The sequence below is a fragment of the Aptenodytes patagonicus genome, chromosome 3 (genome assembly GCF_965638725.1).
Source record: "Aptenodytes patagonicus chromosome 3, bAptPat1.pri.cur, whole genome shotgun sequence".
NCBI lineage: Eukaryota > Metazoa > Chordata > Aves > Sphenisciformes > Spheniscidae > Aptenodytes > Aptenodytes patagonicus.
Window position 1 is genome coordinate 6531723 of NC_134951.1, and position 20961 is coordinate 6552683.

Genomic DNA, 20961 nt, shown 5'->3' on the forward strand with positions numbered 1-20961 from the left:
CAGGCTAAGTTGGTAGATCACATATTGTAATTTAAAGGAAGAGTGTATGAAAACAAAGCTATCTGAGTTTGGGAATATTTATGTAAATCACAGATTCAACTACTGCATGGAGTCCACTGTACTTCATAGCTGTGTTAAAAATAATTTGGCTGAATAACATTGACTGTAAAGCATATATACTTTTTTGAGAGGATCATCTCTGCATCAATTGGTACAGAGGTCCTGACATGTTTTCTCAAATTTATTTCCTTTATGCCCTCCTCTGACTAAGCCACTAATCCCATCACCTCATGAAAAAAGTTTTGGACCAGCCACACTGCTCTTTTAAACAATTATTTTTCCTTTAATTTTGGGTCTTAATAGCACAAGAATCTACACACTGTGCAGGCGATGGGTCTGGAAGGAAAGAGACATCTCTGGAGGGAAAGCTTCAGCGTAAAGTAGTAGAACTAAACTGTGACATCTGGCTAATACAGTTTACCAAAGTTTATGGGAAGAGAAAGTTTTTAAAGCCAAATTCTGGCCTGTTAGGAAATGGGGTAAGAATCAAGGGCTTCCTCAAGAGGAGATCATCATCTAGGTGGGTATTCAGTGAATCGTCACTGCCTCCTGGTTCTCTGAGAAGGTAAGGTAGTAAGTGTATAGGAAACTTAAAACAAATATGACTTGGTGCAGAAAGGCAGCTTTTTGGTGCACCTACAGGAAAAGTCGTGAAAAGAAAAAGGGAAGAATGATCAAATCAAGGATAAGTTTAATATGCATTTTCTCTGCCTGAATATATTTCACTTTCCTATGGAACCCATCACTAAAACACAAAAATTCATTGATACTTTTAGATACAGACACACAAAACTCTTAATATATTCTCTTAAATGATGAAAGATCTTCAGTTAACATACAGCAAAATCACAGGTATAAGAGTTAGAGAGTAAATTTTACTCTGCCAGTTGTCTTTGTCAGGAACGGGTTACGGTCCATACTTGGATTGCTCCATTTATTTGCAAGTCTGAGATAAAAGACTGTTTGTGCTAGTTTTTGTGTATAAGTTATTTTCTGTCCACTCAAGGACTGTGCTGCCATCAACACTCCTATCAGGTAGAATTTGTGGCTTGAAGATAAAAGAACATAGAGATAAAAAGCATTGACATCCCCCACAATTAAATAAATACTGATCTAAGGGTTTCTGCTGTTATCACTGTTTTTGTTGGCCAGTGACACTTACAGACACAAAAGAGTTGTATTTGCCAAAACTAAAGCACTTAAATATTAACAAAAATTCTGCAGCGCTTCAAGAAGTAAAATAGCTTTTGCCAAGTTTTCCAGTAATGGTGTACTATTTGTATTTCCAAAGTAAAATTTTTTTGAATGATGGTAACACCTTTGCCTTCAGTTCTTTTCTTTTGAAGAAGAACAGAAATGGAAGATGTTGACAAAGATGGAGAACTTCGGTATCGACAGTTACCTATTAATAACAAAGTGCAGCATTAGAAACTCAAGACCTCTGAACACTAGGTGTCAGTGTAAGAAATGGAAAAATATCAAAAACCTGTTGTTTCCAATCAGGTGGATTAGCTAAAAAACCAGAACCAGCTGTGACCACATTTCCTTGTAACTGCATAACACTGTTAACAAGCCAATCTTCCTAAAAAATGTTATTCTGAAACTATCAGCTTTGCTTGAAATCAGATAAGGTGATTTAAAAACGACAATGAATTTGCTCTGTTAAACACTCTGAGATGACCTTTAAGGTTTACGAGTTACACTTAAAGACCACGCAGAATTTAACACTACTCTTTTTTCGCCACAGATATCCATAAATCAGTTTGTGTCTTTCACAACTTAAAGTTTAGAGTTTTGTTTGACAGAATCAATGAAAAACAAAATATCAAAAAAATACAGCTAGTGCCAAAAGTCATAGAGGTGAAATGCCTCTCACTACACTTAAGAAATCAAGATTTTAAATGGATGGCTAGAATGTTAAATAACGACTTTAGGAGATGAAGAGTCACACCCTAGAAGTGCCCATTTATCTCCCCTGACACAAAAGGTGATCTGGCTTCATTATCTCAGGTATAGAAAAATATGTTTGTTTGCCTTTATGTTTGTTCAGGTGAATCCACTCAGGAGCTCAGAGGAAAAGCAGAAGGAATGTTGTCCTCCACCAGTGGTGGAGGACATGCACTGACAGTTAACATATTTAGACAATTATTTGAAATAAAGCAAGTAAGATGATAAAAATAATAATTAAAAACCCATTGTTTATTGGATTCTGGAACTGACTTCAAAGATACACAGACGCTTTTGAAAGTTAACTTGAGGTCCATCCATCCATGTGTTGCACACCATTGATAAATTTCAGATTCTTTTCATTTAGTTTACTAATTTCTGCCAGGATCGGACTACTAGATGAGATGGGTCTTTGCATGCAGATATAAACTTTACACACATGTTCATATACTTACAATATTCAATTTACAATCATACAAACAAGTTAAAGAAAGAATGAAAACCTGACTTCTGAAGCTTGGGATATAATTATGATTTTTCACAGACTGAAAGATTGCTCCTTCATTTCAGCCCAGCTAAATGATTTGAAACATTTTTTAGGCTACATAAAAATACTCTTGGCAAAAGCCTGTTCAGTCATAAACACGTCCAATAAAGGAGACTAGAGAGTAAAACCATTATTGATTTACCAGAATGCATCATATTGTGCAATAAAAATCTAATGATTACTCTTCAACTTCTTAACTTTTTCATACGTTCTTTTCTAAAGAGCTAATCACCTAGAATTTCATAGGGCTCCAGCAAAATAATAAGTGATATCAATGTAAGTAGCCAACAGACCTTGGACACAGTGCATCTGTACGCTGAACGTCTCAGCTCATCACAGCTCGTCCAAGATTTCAATAGCTATTAATCTATGCTATCCTCCTAACAGTATATAGAAAAAATAAATAGAGGATGTATTTGTATTTTGGAAACTCAGGCTGGGATCAGCTTATCAGTTGATTCATAAAAGCTCCAAAACCCAAGGTAATTGAGTACATATATATTTAAGAATACCATAGATTCCAAAGTCCCCATGAGTGAAATTTCATACATACTTAATTCCTCTTGCTCAACAGCCTAAACAGGAATCTGATGTGTTAACAGTCGAAAAACCAGACTGTATATATAGACACATATATACGCATACATGTACAACACACATAAATCTATGTCATTGCTATTAAAGGCCCAAAGACTGATACAGAAAATCATGAAATACCGGGATTATAGCTGCCTGCACTACCTTCATTCTTTATATTTTATATGCGCTACAAGACAACCGTTAACCACTGATCACATTGCTTTTTCCATTCAATCTAGTCAACGGTTTAGATTTTTTTCTTCACTACTGAACATGTTGCTACAATTATGTGGGCATAATTATTAATTTCTTTCTGTTTGATTTTTTTAGAGTTCTTAATAATAATAACTTAGTCTTTCCACCTTTTAGATCAGTAGAGTCCATCACCACTGGATGCTGAGCAGCATCTCTGCATTGCCAGGCAAAAAGCAGCAGCTCTGTCTCATAGCATGTGTTGACTCTGCAGAAAGATCCATGGGAAAGAAAACATCTGACCAAGTGAGAGCTTTCTCATCCTAAGAGAAAGCACAGAGAGAGCCCAGAATCCCTGACTTGACTCCTGAACTGTCTCCTGAAGTAGATTCTGTGCTTTAGAATAAATACGTCTGAATACAGTGAACAAGTCACAGCTAATGTCAGAGTAGAAAATTCAGGACATCACTTTTCATAAAAATTACCAACAAAGAAAAGGCAAGACTTCATTAAAAGTCAGACAAAAGACTTCATCATTTCCAATGTAAATTTTCCATAAAACATCTCCTTAAAAGTAATTTTTCAATGCTCAAATATATTAAAGACGAAATGCTGTCCATTTGCTGAAGTAATCTAAAGTCAAGTCCTTGCCCACCAAGAAATATTAGGAAAGAAAAAACGTTTTCTTTTTTTAACAAGAAATTGAGAAAACAGTGTCTTGTGCCTGATGTGGCACCAGTGCCGCCTTCACTCAGAAATGACAGACACACTGTCAATGAGCTCCTTTGATACAGGAGTAATAGCATCTGATCTATCCAGAATGGCAGTGAATGGGTTGAGTCTATTCAAATTTTCTCATTGTATAGAAAAAAATATACTCAAAACAAAAAAACCTACTCTACTAGTCTGTAAATTGAACAAAAAAGTTTATTTTTAAAAAAGAGCCCTTCCTTTTAGAGTTGCACAAAAATCTTTCAAAAAATTAAACAATACAAATCATCCAAAATCAATTTTGAGAACAGCAACCACAAAAATTAATGTCAAAATACCATTTCATTTAAAAAAAAAAAGAAAAAAAGAAAAAAATTACTCCTACCAATGCAATAATATAATCTAAATATTGACCACATTTAAATGATATAAACGCACAGAGAACAATTAACAACCACTTGCTAGAGATAAAGTCCCTTCTCTTCCATCACACATGGGAAATACTAACAAATGCACATTCATAGAACCACAGAATCATTTAGGCTGGAAAGGACCTTTAAGATCATCGAGTCCAACCGTTAACCTAGCACTGCCAAGTCCACCACTAAACGATGTCCCTAAGCGCCACATCTACACGTCTTTTAAATACCTCCAGGGATGGGGACTCAACCACTTCCCTGGGCAGCCTGGTCCAATGTTTAACCACTCTTTCAGGAAAGACATTTTTCCTCACGTCCAATCTAAACCTCCCCTGGCGCAACCTGAGGCCATTTCCTCTCGTCCTATTGCTTGTTACTTGGGAGAAGAGACCGACACCCACCTCGCTACAACCTCCTTTCAGGGAGTTGTAGAGAGCGATGAGGTCTCCCCTCAGCCTCCTTTTCTCCAGGCTAAACAACCCCAGTTCCCTCAGCCGCTCCTCATAAGACTTGTTCTCCAGACCCCTCACCAGCCTCGTTGCCCTTCTCTGGACACGCTCCAGCACCTCAACGTCCTTCTTGTAGCGAGGGGCCCAAAACTGAACACAGTATTCGAGGTGCGGCCTCACCAGTGCCGAGTCCAGGGGCACGATCACTTCCCTGCTCCTGCTGGCCACATTATTTCTGATACAAGCCAGGATGCTACTGGCCTTCTTGGCCGCCTGGGCACACTGCTGGCTCATATTCAGCCGGCTGTCGACCAACACCCCCAGGTCCTTTTCCGCCAGGCAGCTTTCCAGCCACTCTTCCCCAAGCCTGTAGCGCTGCACGGGGTTGTTGTGACCCAAGTGCAGGACCCGGCACTCGGCCTTGTTGAACCTCATACAGTTGGCCTCGGCCCATCGATCCAACCTGTCCAGGTCCCTCTGCAGAGCCTTCCTACCCTCGAGCAGATCAACACTCCTGCCCAACTTGGTGTCATCTGCAAACTTACTGAGGGTGCCCTCGATCCCCTCATCCAGATCGGTGATAAAGATATTGAACAGAACTGGCCCCAATACTGAGCCCTGGGGAACACCGCTCGTGACCGGCCGCCAGCTGGATTTAACTCCATTCACCACAACTCTCTGGGCCTGGCCGTCCAGCCAGTTTTTGACTCAGCAAAGAGTACGCCCATCCAAGCCATGAGCAGCCAGTTTCTCCAGCAGAATTCTGTGGGAAACGGTGTCAAAGGTTTTACTAAAGTCTAGGTAGACAACATCCACAGCCTTTCCCTCATCCACTAAGCGGGTGACCTTGTTGTAGAAGGAGATCGGGTTAGTCAAGCAGGACCTGCCTTTCATGAACCCATGCTGACTGGGCCCGATCACCTGGTTGTCCTATATGTGCTGCATGATGGCATTCAAGATGATCTGCTCCATAACCTTCCCCGGCACCGAGGTCAGACTGACAGGCCTGTAGTTCCCCGGATCCTCCTTCCAGCCCTTCTTGTAGATGGGCGTCAGATTTGGTAACTTCCAGTCAACTGGGACCTCCCCGGTTAGCCAGGACTGCTGGTAAAGGATTGAAAGTGGCTTGGTGAGCACTTCTGCCAGCTCCGTCAGTACCCTTGGGTAGATCCCATCCGGCCCAATAGCTGGTACCCAAGGAATTTTTTATTTTACAGACTTATTTTCCAGTTTTATTTCTTCCAGGGCAGGTGTGCCATGTGTTTGCTGCAAATGTATGCATGTTGTTTAATTTACTCTACAGTAGGAACAGAATGAATAGTCGAAGGATTTTTCCCAGATGGTTTTTGTGAACTCCTTTATCCCATTCATGTAAACACACAGCATGTTCCGGTTTGCTGAGCTGTATATACACCCTATGACTTACTACAAAGTCTGAATGTTTAGTTAGCCAGAAGATTGTTTCCATCCTGTGATTCATTAGGTCCCTATGGTACCCTCAACTTCCTTTATTTTGTACAATCACAAATTATATTAGTTTGTCTTATTTTGATAACCCCTCTAATTAATGTCCTGCACAGGAAACTTTATTACTGTTTTAAAACAGACTCATAAAACAAGGACTTTTCCCGTTACTAGGGTGGCATAAGTGACAGTTGCATATAACTTTGGGATCAAGAGTGAACAGTGCTTCACACTGTTTTTATCAGTGGGCAATTTCAGTTAATGAACGAGCTGGTTTCAATTCTTTCTTTTTTAAAAAGAATGACAGAAATTCTACAATTACGTATATAAAGGTTACAAGTCTACAGTAAAGCAACCTGGAACTGTATCATTTCAGAACAGCATAGAGGTTACATACATTAAAATGACTAAGCCAGCTTGTGAATGAATAACGAGTGTGATTTGGTTTAAAAAAACCCAAAAACCTGTAGGAGCAGGCTGTAAAGAACCAAGAAAGCTCTGTCCCTGTTTCTGTTTAAATCCTCATTTTTTTCCTACTCCTCTCTCTCATTGCCATCGTCATTTCCTCTGGATGGACAAGTGAAGGTGAGTTTTCCCTCCTCCTTCTCCTTTCATTTTAAACTGAAATAAAATGGTTAACACCTGCAGAAATAAAGCTGGGAAGGGAAGAAAGCACACTGCATTCATCCAGAAAATGTATAGCCCTTTGAAAATATAAAATTCACGCTGATCATGATTAAGTACTTAGCATTTCGTATCAGTAAACTTATCCTTATGCTTGTCTCTGTATTTTCACCATTCCTTTTCCTAACTGTGGCAAATGACTACCCAATCTTTATTTAAGTCCCTACTATAAAAAGCAATTTACTCCACAGGATGGATTTACTATGGACTTACTCAGGACTTGACATACTGCTGAATCTCTGCATCTCACTGTAAGCGTTCTACCTATGAATCACTGCCACAATTTAAAATAATCTATGTATTCCAGTATAGATTATATTCACCAGCTGACCTGTGTTCTGTGCCTCGGTTGAGACCGAAGGACCGATTCCGAATTAGCTATATTATCTGTGTAATAGACAATTAATTTCCAATAGTAATAAACCAGAAAAAAATTAAATTATCTATGTGTATATGCAAAGTGTCCATATATGCCTATATGTAACACGAGACCTAAATCATTCTCCTACAAAGGAAGCAAGAGTGGAATGTTAATAAGTATTAGGTAGCAGCACAAATTGTATGAAATTAAATTCTTCCATAGGAAGACAAAAATAAGTGATCAAAAAAATCCCAACAGATAACATGTACAACATGACTTTGGGCAGCTGAAGTTCCTTTAAATTGACACTACTGCATTCTAAAAAAGCCAGCCAAGTGGGTTTGACTTAAATCATTTGACATCAATTGAAGAGATCAGAGTCCATCTTCTAGCAGACACACATTAGCTGACAGGGAGTAAACCACAACTCTATTAACATGAATTCTATCATTCATGACAGTCTTTGCGATGACTTATCACACTTTACAAAGAATTTCAGCAGAGAAAACATTCAAAGGATGCAGTCCAAGGCTGTTGAAATGAGCTGTGGCCTTCCCTCTGAGCAGCCAGTCTTTCATGGACAGATAAGGTTACTTACCAGTAGGTAGGGACTTTTGGGCTCTGCTGTTTATATGCACACCAAAAATACAAATGTGCTTATGTGTAATTTTTCACATCTCCTTGCTGAAGTCTTTACTACGTCTAAAATGTCTTTCACTGGGGAAAAACAAATCTACTCTCTTCCCAGACGTCATTTGATATCTCAGAAACAAAACATAAAGGACTGAAGTTCAGATCTAGTGCTAAATTGAACAATCAAATTCTGTGAAAGCAGGCGTCACTGCTACTTCTACCAAATACAGCATGCCTAGAGAGTAAACTGCTGGTAGTTCACACTGATAATAAATGCCCAGTTGATATATTCCCAGCACAAGGAAGGTAACTCCTTAATAGCCTTTTCGATTTAAGTAGCACATCATGATCTTATTGTCTATTAGCCTTTGAAGATGACATCTGAAGCACTAACACGGTGCTATGGCCCTTTCAAGAGAAGATACTAAGAGATCTTTAGTTTTTAATATTAGTCTAATGCTACTACATTTTCCTATGATCCAGCCCAGTATGACAAAATTCTAGACAGAGATGGTCAAGGTGAGGAGAGACTTCTCCTCTTTCTTAAATATTACATGAAACAATTTCCAGATGCTTTTACATCCATGTATGTGCAAGACTTCAGCTATTTTGATGCCAAACCGCTCAATGGTAGCTTAATAACCAAGAACAATTCCTATTACATTTCTCTTAGTTACAGCCTCTTTTTCTTGACAAAGTGCTGAATAATATTGATTTGTCCTAAAGCAGGATCTTTGAGTTTCCTTTCTAAGGGTCTGAATAGATATTAATAGATTATTATAGAAGATGATGCTTCAAAACTTTCTTACTGCACATGCAAATTGTATTGGATATGATGAAAGAAGGAACTAAAAAAGGCCTCGTTCCACTTCAAATGGTAAGTAATTTAAAGGCTTGTCCCCTTCTGATTAACATCTTTTTGCATTCCCTCTTGAACCTTTTTTGTAGGCACAATTTTCCTTGTAACAGACATCTACTACTTGTGCTTAACCATAAAGAACAATATAGCCTGACTGGAACCTCTAGTCTTAGCACACATAAATAAATACAGTTTTAGGGGTAATATTAAGGCATCTATAAATACATATAGGTCAGTTACTAAACAAACACTCTCAGTCAATAGTGAATTTGATTTAAAATTAAAACAAATTCATTGTGCTCTTCAAGTACATTATGCTTGAACAAAAAATGTACAGAACTTTCTCATTTGGGGGGGTGTTGGTTTTATATTGCTTGATATGCAAATAACAAAACATTTATTATAATTACAATATATGAAAAAAAATTCAAACTCATGGTAGTATTCTGACACAAACTGGATGGAATTTATCTCTCAACTTTTATGCCTATCTCCTAGATATTCAAACCCCAGCAAGCCGCCAAAGGCTCCCTTTATTAGGCAGCAGAGGAAATAAATTCCTCAAGAGATTCATCTCATCTAACTCGGAAACTAATTTCAGGATGATGTGAATCATCCTCTGGAGATGCTCATTTCCTTCTATACGTTGGTACATACTTTTAGCAGAATTTAAATTTATGTAAAGCAGTGTACATATTGTTCAAAACACACAAAAACAATCCATCATAAAATGTGATGCAGTCTGTTTTTTCAAGAATTTGACTTGTTAGTGCAGTCATCTGCTATAGCAGCCGGACCTCATGAAGTATATAGTGGTTTGAAGCAGTGACCGTATAAATCTGTCCAAACCAGACCCTGATTTAATAGAGTTCAGATCAACTATGAAAATAGGAAGCTGGAACTATAAACCTCTGAGATATCAAAAGTCAACCAATCAAAGGTAATCATGCTGGCAACTTATTTTTTAATTCAGAAGCTCAAACCTGGATTTAATCAACAAGTATGAGCTCTTCTTACAAATGTTTACTATGAAAGATGGATGCAACGCGCCAGCTTTATTGCAGGCATAAAAGTAATTTCTACAGTTTAGCCTTATACATGTATTATGGATGGCAAAATGGACATGAATTTTGAGAAGAAAACACTAAATTACATAATGAGAACTGTGTAGTCCATTAACATGAATAATATGACAAAATCCAGGTATTAGGCAATAAATTTACATCTGCAGTCAGCTTCAATTATAAAAATAGCTTTTTTCTAGTACTGGATATATACCCACACGAACACGTACACCTAAAGTGAAAATTTAATATAAATACATAATAACAGCTCAATAAGGATGTGCAGTTATTAAAGATGACAAACGTGCAAAAACCCCTATCAGAAGTCCGGAGCATGTAAAAAGCTCTTGATTTAAGAGTTCCGGCATGTGAATGTCAGAGGTCAAAGCAATGAGCTATTAAAGATACTTTCACTTCCTCAGAAATAAAGTGCTGTCTTGGGCTCAGAGGGGAAAGGTTACAAAAGCTGTTTATCTGCCGCTCTGTTCCCATTCTTCCTTCTGTCAGGAAATTGTACATGCTCCTGCACCCCACGCAGGGTTAACCCCAGGTCATGGTCATCCCCCAAGTAAGTGCCCGGCTTTGATTTAAGTGCAAAGACCACACGGCTGCAGGTTGCATTTTCTCAAAACGCACATTTTGATGTAAAACTCAGCTCAGCTAAGCCTCAGTGGGATGTAAAAGCACAGACTCTTCACCACATTATTGCTAAAGGAAGAGTGAAGCCGCAGACACCAGTTTGCATAAATTAAAGGGGGTCATTAACAAAAAGAAAATGTTACTTTGTAGTAGTTAGAGCTAGAATAAGAATTACAAATATATACCCGGAGCAGCATGTTTAACTAGTGGGAAACCTGCAGAGAGGGGAGAGAGGTTGTCCCCTCCCCAGGAGCCACAGGGCACGTTCAGGACAGACCGAGAGGAGCATATTAACCAAAGAAGCCACAGCACAAAGACTCTGGGAGACTGCAGAGACAGGGATACACCGCTGGGCTTCAGAGGTATGAGCAGAAAGAAATTACCCGGAGCTGGAAGGGACCCCAAAGTGTTTGCTTCAATTCAGGAAGCCACCAAACAGTTGCTGGATTAAGTGCAAAGCTGAAGGAAAGCACCTGCCTGCAGGCAAACAGTGGGAGGTTTATTTATATTTTATTTTTATTTTAAAATATTTTTATATATAATATATAATATTATATATAAATATATGAAGTATATAAATATATATGATATACATATACACACATATATATTTATAATATGTGATCTGTCCCATTCTGAATTTTCTCAGTTTACAAAAGTTTTTCATTCTGGTTACTGTAGTAACAGAACCGAGCTTGAAACTTAAAAACCCTTCTGATTGCTGAAAGGGCTTATTATAGAGAAAAGATCTAGGAACTTGCAGCTCAAAGCTCTAGCTGATCCAGGGAGTCATCATATGTAAATATTAGTTGTAATATGTATTAGTATTATTTATATACATTAGTTCCATATAATGTGCATACCCATATGTGCTGGTAATTTCATTTGAAAAATCACTATAATAAGAAAAAAAAACATTCGTTATGCTTCCCAAGCTATAGGTGACATATAAGAGTATACCCTTCTCTACAAAATGTCAGATGGCAGATCCGTGCCACAGTGTAAAATACCGTCGTTGATTTCTTAGGAGGTGGTGTTGAACTTCAGGTGAAAACTATGGAGAGGTTCAAATTTAGAATTGCTTCTGACAGACGAGACTTGAAACAGCCTCATTTATACAACACTTTCACTGGCTTTCAATAAGGAAAGATATTCAATATTTCTGCATTATTTTTGACAGAAATCAAAACATCAAATAGTAAGAATATTAGAACATAAATATTAAGCAAACAATGCATTAACACAAACATTAGAACAGGAAAAAATTAGCAATGAGGTCTTCAGATGACTAGCCAGTTTTTTCTTTTTAACAACTTTGAAGTTTTTAACGAAAAAATACATCAGCTTTATTCCCAAGGTTAGGTGGGGTTGCAGATATCACACAAATACAGTATATAACCACAAGCAAAGTGCACACACTTTATCTGCAAGCCCAACAGTAGCTTCTACAGGCTATTGAGAACAGAACGTCACCCTCAGTTTCTGTGTTTTATTTGGTTCTAAAACCAGAACAATCTGTTATTAGTCATTTGATCATGAAAACTTCATGCTGTTTCAAGGAGTTTTAGAGTGAAGATTATTTTATAAGCTATTTTCTTACCAAATTTATCAGCTGAGTGTGGACGATGTCTTCCACCAGTATTGCAGTTTCATGGAGTGGCCTGCGAGCATCTCCTAAGGAAAACCTGAAAGAAAGAGGTTTATTGCAAGCTTATGAAAATAAGTTAAAAAGAAACCAGAAGCTCAACATGAATTGGCAATGTGCGCTCGCAGCCCAGAAGGCCAACCGTATCCTGGGCTGCATCAAAAGAAGCGTGGCCAGCAGGTCGAGGGAGGGGATTCTCCCCCTCTACTCTGCCCTCCTGAGACCCCACCTGGCATCATTAAATGAGAAATTGTGACAACAGGCTTTTTGAAAGGCTTTATCTTCTCTAAGAAATACCAGAAGTTGCTCTCTACACCTGTCTTAGCTGCTAGTCATTCAGCTAAAGCCGGGATTGCTCCTTTGATCTGGGATAGGCAGTGGCCATCACCAGCTTATTAAAAGAGACTGCAGATGCTGCAGAAAATCTGAATGCTAGACCTTCAGTTTGTAGCACTTCTGACCCACTGCAGAGCCTGAGCATTTCCCATACAATGCCCCAAAAGCCCTATGAAACTATTCATCTGAAATTGGGATGGTGTGCTTCAGCTCCAGATCCAGGCAAAGTAGAGGGGCACTTAATTTGAAACATCTAAGAGAGCCAGGCGGGGCTGACAGATTTTTTCACTTGGTGGTGGCTGCACTCTTTCAGAGAGGCAGTTGAAGACCCAGTGAAAGTCTTTTAGTGTCCAAAATGACTGTAGGTTGCAACAAAACTCCACCCCTAATCAGTCCAGCTCAGTGAGTCTAGAGAGCTTAAGCCCTCCCTAAGCCCTACCTTCGTCTGGGTAGTTGAGCTGCAGTCTAGAGAAAGGAAAAGGTCTCTTACTCTATGCGGCTTCCCTTCATCACATAAAGTGCAAAAAGACGCTGTTTGTTTTAGTTGACTACTGTCTGTTCTTTGCTTTTGAAACCTACGTTTTCAGTTCAGTCCCACATAGCAGGAATGGGGTATTCAAGGATTCTAGCTATGGGTCCTGTTTTTTTATACATATATATATATATATAAAAACCCTTCACAAATTTCTCTGCACTACACACAACTTCAAAACAATTTCTTAATGTATCAACCATACTACCTATCCAAGAAGGATGCCATAAGTAAGTAACACTGCTTTTGCCTATTTACTCTGTCATTTGTGTAAGTGATAGAGGATTCAAGAACATCAAAATCCTTCACTTTCTCTTATCTCAGTTCTTTTATTTACATAAAAAAGATGGGCACCTTTTTTTCCACGTTATGATTAACAGGATCAAGAACTGACTGAAGCATTCCCATAGTATACATAAAATTTTGTCCTGCTACCTATGCATGAAGGATCAGAGAAACATGACTGTGATGGGATAAAGAAGTGATAAGAGAGCTCTGGAAAAATGGGATACTCCTCTTGCCACATCAATTGCCTCATACATCCACACCTCTCTCCCTCCGTGACAGCAAAAACCCTTGGTTTCCCAGAACTGCGGCAAACAACAGTCAGCCAGAGGCAGGGATAAATTACTTCAAAAAATTTGCTCAACTGACTTCCTACATCACCTATATTAGCGCAAGGCTGGTGGAGAGCTACGGTTGCTTGGACACCTGCACATCACAGCTTTCACAAAAGCTGAATCTCTCAATCAGAACAACTTAGCTCAGGTCTAGTGTCTGGTATTTGCACTCCAGCATCCTAAAACAGGCACAGTATTTTTGAAATAAAATTATCCATCAATGGAAGTCTCATGAAATCAAAGGCACTCATGAAATCAAAGTTATTAACCATTCTAAAGGTTTACTGGTTGCTCTACTTTTGGTCCCTCTGTATCTGACTTTTGGCTATGTTATTTTTAAAACTTAAAGCTGTTAATTCCAAAATGGTCTCAATGGGGCCGAATGTTGGCTCACTGAAAATATCTTATCATTACATGCATATCAAAATAAAAAAAAAATGCTATTCCAGTCTTACATCATTTCGGTGAAAGACAACTTTCTATGCTTTCAAATATTTCCTCAGGGCATTTCTAGGAAAATGTTCTCTCTCCTCCTAAACCTGCGTTTTGAAAATAAGAAAAATGGTATAGTAAAACATATTCACTGTAAATGAAATAGCACAGGCTAAAAATAGCACTACAGTTTCTTATAAAAATAGTGAAATTTTATTTATAAGCAAGATTCAAATCTCCATAGGTGACTGAATATATCAATTATTTCCTTACAAAAACATTCTTCTATCCTGCAATAAAATAAAACATTTTACCTGTAAACAACTAAAGAGTTATATAGTAGGGTTTTTTTTTTTCTTTTATCTAATAATGAAATTATATCCAGCATTCTTCAAACAGCATTTAAAATTCTAATGATATTAAATTTCAGCTTGATACATGTAAGAGCACAACAAGAACTACTCAGGCAACATCTGAGCATAACCCACTGTACTATACTAGCCATAGCATGAGGAAATAACACTCTATATTTGTTCCCTATCATTTGCCTCTCTTGTTGAGACTATCAGCATCTTAAAGAGATGGTCATGTTTTATAATGTGTTGTCCAACGTCTCTAAAATGAAAACAACCCCAATAATTTTTTCTCTATTATGCAGGAGTGCATATGTACATGAATTATAATGTCAGATACTTCCTAGGACTATAAGCACAGCAAACAATTCGGATCCTATTAAATATTTTATAAACTGCAAATACATGGATATTGTATAGGAAATACATATAAAAATAGAAATATTTATTACCGTATTACACTGGAATGTAAAATAATATTAAAAATATCACAGATTCAAAACAAGTGCTCATATAGGATAAAACTTAAGTATTTCTTTTTTTTTTTAAAGTAAGGTACATATGTAAGTTAACAGGAAAATTTACTTTTTTTCCTAATCACACAAGGTCTATAAAACCAAACGGAATTCAGTTATCACAACCATATTATGTTGTTCGGTCTTACTTACTGGCCTTTTAATATTTAAAACTAATCTTTCTTTCTTTCTAAGACTTAAAATGCAAAAGAAAACAACTATGTAAGAGAGTAATAAACACCTGGTTGCCAGCATTCTCTCTTAAACATAAATTTATTTTGTTCACAGTTTTATTACCAAGCATTCCATATATACAAATGAAAGGTTTTTGGTTTTCTTTTCTGAAGAGAACGAAGTACAAGAACAAAACCCTGGTTTAGAGGCAGGATGCTGCCTGTGTGTTGAGATGCGACACCCCCCCCCCCCGCCTGCATCTAGAAATGTCTCACAAGGAACTATCAGCTCCCTAAACGGCACGAGAAGTAGAAGAGATGCAGTCACGATGCAGCACATTGTCTCCTCTCAGATCAGATATCAAATCTTTTTGTTCCATTCTGATGCAAAAGGATATGTCGGAGTTGATGCTGAAACGTGAAGACGACAGATGCAAAATCAACTGCACTACTTGATTACATCGAAAATCAAGTTCCAGATGCACCTACTTTCTTCCTCCCTCACTTACACCCTTTCTACCTTCAAAAGCTATTTCTGTCTCAGTTTGCCTTCACTGTTTTCCCACGTAACTTCTGCCAACTTCTTTCCCACACGCAGAAAACTAGATACTGGCATGGTGGTTTCAGCAAAAAGTAAAAACCACCACACCTACCCACAGACACTTCCTTTTCCTTTGCAATGGACACGGGATTTTTTAGACACTGAAAAAAATGTAAAGCTTTGATACTTGTTAATCGTATTTGTATAGCATTTGAGATGTTTCTCGACATCAGCTCTAGATTCTAACATGCTTATAGGATAATATTCTTTAAGATATCAAACACAACCTTTTTTTACCCCTTTCTGCTACCAGAGGTAATAATTACAAATGCACAAGCAGTTAAAGTAGTAAAATCTTCCATTTTCTTCTTCACTTTTGCCATTGTATTTTTCCGTAGCAGAATAAACACTAAACTAGGAGTCAAGGGGCTCAGATTTTTGCCAAGCTGCAGAATACAAGGTAGGTTAAGAACCAAAAGAAAACCCTAAAAAAAAAGGAAACCAAAATTTGGTGCCCTGGCTTTTGGGAACTGAAACGGAACTTGATGTTTTAATATAACTTATGAATTTCATTTCACGTGTGCTTTGCTTTTAACAGTTCATTAGAGAGACTTTTAAAGAACCTTCCATTCTCTAGAAGTATAAACAAGTCTTCCTATGAAACATATAAAAATTCTGTTGAAAAGAGCCGTTTCCCCACAGGTAAATACTGAAGAGGAAATATATTAAAATATATCCGTAGCTGTGCATCAAAACAGTAAAACGATATGGAAGACTGTCCTGATAATAGAAGCATCTACCCATTAGACATGTCATATAACAACAAAGCCTTCTTAGAAGATCCAATTTCAAAGGTTTGTCTGTTTTAAGGAAACATTTTTACAAGGGGGTGATCAACTTACCCGGATTTTCACAGGAGGATTAAAATAGTAGCATGGAGAAAGAAAAGACTGCTGCAGCTCTTTTATTGTTTACTTTTAGCTTCTATTTCTAATTTATTTAAGTTCCTGTAATGATGTTTCCAGGCTCATCAAAAGGGGTAAATGTCCAAGCCACTAAATGCCTACATGAAATATCATAGCAAACTATGTGTAAACACACACGCACATACTTGGCACATGCTAAGGTACGACAGCTACTCATGGTGCAGAGACCTACATTTGTAAGAACCTCAAAATCTTGGGCAGCTACAGAAATAGATAAAGCACTTTCTTTGCTCCATTTCTTGGGGTTTTAAATGCCTGCAAAAGGTATTGGGCCAGGCACAGCACAGGCTTGCTTCAAAAACCCTGATGCAGAGCTCTCCAGGTGGCCAGACCACCAGGAGAGCAGACTTTTGGAGACAGAAAGCTGCTGCAATCTCCCATCCTCCACAGCCTTGAAAAGCTGTCCTGGCCAGAAAGGAAGTATAACCAGGGTGGCTGGGAGTGCGCTAAGCTAGAATAAATAGTTTCCCTTACTGGGGCTTCTATTGAGTTCATACCATAACAAAGCTGCCCCAACTCATGTGGAATTTACCACCTTGAATAAATTCGATGAATCTAGCCTAGGAAAAGTATAAAAGCAGTGAGGTACACTGGTGGGAAATATGCATTTTTTTTCTTTTCTAGAAATCCCTAACAATTTTCCTTTTCTGTTTCTACATGGAGGATTCGCAGCAGCAGAAATGGGACCTCCAGGCTTGAGGGTTTTTTATGCATCTCAAGATCTCACATAGGGCAAGCAGATACTTCTTCTGTCCTCAGCACAGAGGTGAGTGGGTGCACACTGCGTATGTGGGAGCGTAGCCGGTGAGTAGGATAAGAGGTTTGGGATCAACATATCAAAGTGACCATGAATCTGTGCTAGATACTGGAGGGACCAGAAGGTCCGTGAGTTGGCTACTGGAGGAACCAGGTGGTCCACACCAGCTGCTGGGGAGACTGTGGGGCCTGGGGCTTGTTTGAGAGACCCGTTTGCGTGTGTCTCTGCACGTGAGGATTGAGGCTCTCCAGCACCGAATGACAGAGCTTGAGGCTACTGGATTCAGCAACTCCTAACTTAGGACATGTGTTGGAAGTATCAGACTCAGACTAGGTGTGTCTGTGAAGGCAAGTATTTACACATGGAGAAACACACACAAAAATATACTGAGGAGATTCAAAAGAAATCAAAGGAGCTTGGAAGGTGTTCAGCCAACACATAATGGGAACCTAGAGACCAGACTTAACTCACGTGTAGACAACTACCTGCTGACGTCTGAACCTGGGTGTCCGTACCAGCAAGCTGATTCCCATCCTGCATTTTTATCTGACCAACCAAGCAGAATATGGTCAAGATATAATTGCTCGCCACATACAGAGCCAGCTAATTCACTGTTTCAAGTCTAAAACCAGGCAAGGATCCCATAAAATCAGAGGACAAATCAACTACTAGATATATTTGGACTGGATAATATCTGGGATCATGCCTCCTCTGTATTGTAAGAATATACAGTAAATTTCTTTTCTGTCAGCTGTTTGGCTGGAATGCATTTGGAATATGCAGCATACTAATTCTCAGAGATGCTTCCATACTATAAGCAAGTGTCCTCCTAAATATGTGAGTTATTTGAGACCTGACAGCCAGGTGATGACGAAGTAAATCAGTTTTACAGTACTGAGCACAAGACCATCCAGAGAACTTCCAGCAATTCAAATACCAGAAGGACAAACACTGCAAATCACTAAAAATCAGTAACAACAAACTTTGGAAAATCAGTAATACAATACATTGAAGTAATTCAGCTGGGTGCCATAAGAGGCTGGCTCTGATGACAAAGATAAAAATATTGAGATCTGGTCCCTTAGATGACAAAACATTGGGAAACTACAGGTTTCTTTCTGATGAGCATGGGAATGAGCCTGTCATCGCAATAGACATCCCAGAGAAAATAAGATAAGGATAGTACCTTTTCCAAAGTCTCAAAAGCTAAAGCTAGCTCTTCTCTCTCCATTTTGTTTGCCACGGCTGTTGCTGAACAAATTAGGCAGAAGTAGAGTCTGAAAGGGAAGAGATGACTGGTGCCAAACCAGAAAATTGATTAGACTCACACAGGAGGACACATTGTATGGAGAGTGGAAGAGGAAAGAGAGAACAAAATCCGGGAGGAAGAAATTGCCTAAAGTAAAAGGATGATTGCAATAGGGGAAAGAGGTATAAACAATGATGTCTCAAAATTATTTCTATTTTATGTTAAGATACATTATCATAGAATCATAGAATAGTTTGGGTTGGAAGGGACCTCTAAAGGCCATCTAGTCCAACCCCCCTGCAAGGAGCAGGGACATCTGCAACTAGATCATTACTCAGAGCCCCGTCCAGCCTGACCTGGAATGTTTCCAGGGATGGGGCATCCACCACCTCTCTGGGCAACCTGTGCCAGTGTTTCACCATCCTCAGCGGAAAAAATTTCTTCCTTAGATCTAGTCTAAGTCTACCCCCCTTTAGTTTAAAGCCATTCCCCCTTGTCCTGTCGCAACAGGCCCTGCTAAAAAGTTTGCCACCATCTTTTTTAGAAGCCCCCTTTAAGTACTGAGAGGCTGCAATAAGGTCTCCCCAAAGCCTTCTCTTCTCCAGGCTGAACAACCCCAACTCTCTCAGCCTTTCTTCACAGGAGAGGTGTTCCATCCCCCTGATCATTTTCGGGGCCCTCTTCTGGACCCGCTCCAACAGGTCTTGTGTCTTTCTTATGCTGAGGGCTCCAGAGCTGGACGCAGGACTGCAGGTGGGGTCTCACCAGAGAGAGCAGAGGGGCAGAATCCCCTCCCTCGACCTGCTGGCCACGCTGCTTTGGATGCAGCCCAGGATACAATTGGCCTTCTGGGCTGCGAGCGCACATTGCTGGCTCATGTCCAGCTTCTCATCCACCAGGACCCCCAAGTCCTTCTCGGCAGGGCTGCTCTCAACCCCTTCATCACCCAGCCTGTAGTGATACCGGGGGTTGCCTGGTATCTCAGAGAGAGATTATGTACCAGATTGTTGTTTTGTAGACATCATTCCTTCCTAATACCATCAGTGAACTTAGCAAAGGGATATTAATTTAAAAATTAAATAATCTTGCTTGCTTGTTGCCTTAGCTTAATGAAAAAGGGAACAATTTAAAGCATTAAGTTATGTTAACTAACCAGCACGTTCTACCAGCACTACCTGAAAAAGCACTGGAATTTATATTGCTATTTGTATGTTTATCTGCTCATCAGATAACTTCCACCAAAGCCCATTTAAAAAGAAAAGGTAATCTTAATTCCAATCAGAGTTCATAGTTAATATATTTATCTGCTTTGATTAATGAAACCAAGTTTACATAGGTTTCATATGTCACACTGAACATAGTTCTTTACCAGGATTTAGTGCAAGTATGAGAGAGAGAAATTCAAACTTCAAATTGTAGCTCTGTTAGCTTTTTCTCTAAAGTTTAGAAAAATGTTTAAGTTACAATAAAAACAAGCATTCAAAAACCTACAGCAATTTTAATACAGAAATTACAAAAATTAGGCTTATTTTCCAAATTTTTTCTGCCAAGACCTTCAGTGGCTAAACTTGGAAGAAAATACTAGTATTTTGCAAGAAGCAATTCTTGGAGATTCAGATTGTCTTGTGCTATTTGGTACATCAGTTATCACCCGACAGTGGTTTTAAAAAGCTTGTGTGGCAACTTCTAAATAACCCACCGGCACTTTACACCGTCATGGCTCCAGGGCTCCTCAACTCCAACTGCTGTGCATAGGACACAGCCCCACCGAGCAGATCACCCACTCTGGGCAAGACCAAGGCGAACTGCACTGCATGTACCGAGACACGTTTCGGAGAATTCGACCAAGCAGTCATTTGGTCTATCAGGAGAAAGGGATCAAATGGGATAGTTCACTCCTCCATGACTTTTGACTTGTTGGGAGCGTTTACCACTGTCTGAACTGAATCTGCTACCAGCACTGAGGGGAGTTGTCCTAAATGTGAAGAGGAAACCAGAAATGCTGATTTTAGCGATATCACAGACTTCAGTTTGTGCCGTCCGTATGCTCTATAATCAAGCAAGGCCTACACTAACATTGGCAAATACAGCTTCTCCCTAATACAGCGGAGGTGTAAACTTAAAAAGGTTGCACTAAGCCCATTACAGAAAAGTACTAACACATTTAAGTGCCAAATTACATAAAGACAAAGCATAGAGATTTTTTTATCCTCA

At 38.9% G+C, this 20961-nt stretch overlaps 1 protein-coding gene across 5 annotated transcripts in view; it reads right to left on the minus strand.

Annotated features, from left to right (window-relative positions):
• SUPT3H (SPT3 homolog, SAGA and STAGA complex component) overlaps positions 1 to 20961 on the minus strand; it is a 288049-nt gene that overhangs the window by 130934 nt on the left and 136154 nt on the right. For 3 of the 5 annotated variants that reach the window (XM_076332635.1, XM_076332634.1, XM_076332633.1), the window contains exon 3: positions 12209 to 12293. In XM_076332635.1, coding sequence (XP_076188750.1) covers positions 12209 to 12293 — 85 coding nt within the window. Of the gene's footprint in view, positions 1 to 3495; positions 3518 to 12208; positions 12294 to 14196; positions 14281 to 20961 lie in introns of those variants that run through there. The other 2 variants (XM_076332636.1, XM_076332637.1) reach the window with 2 other exon arrangements.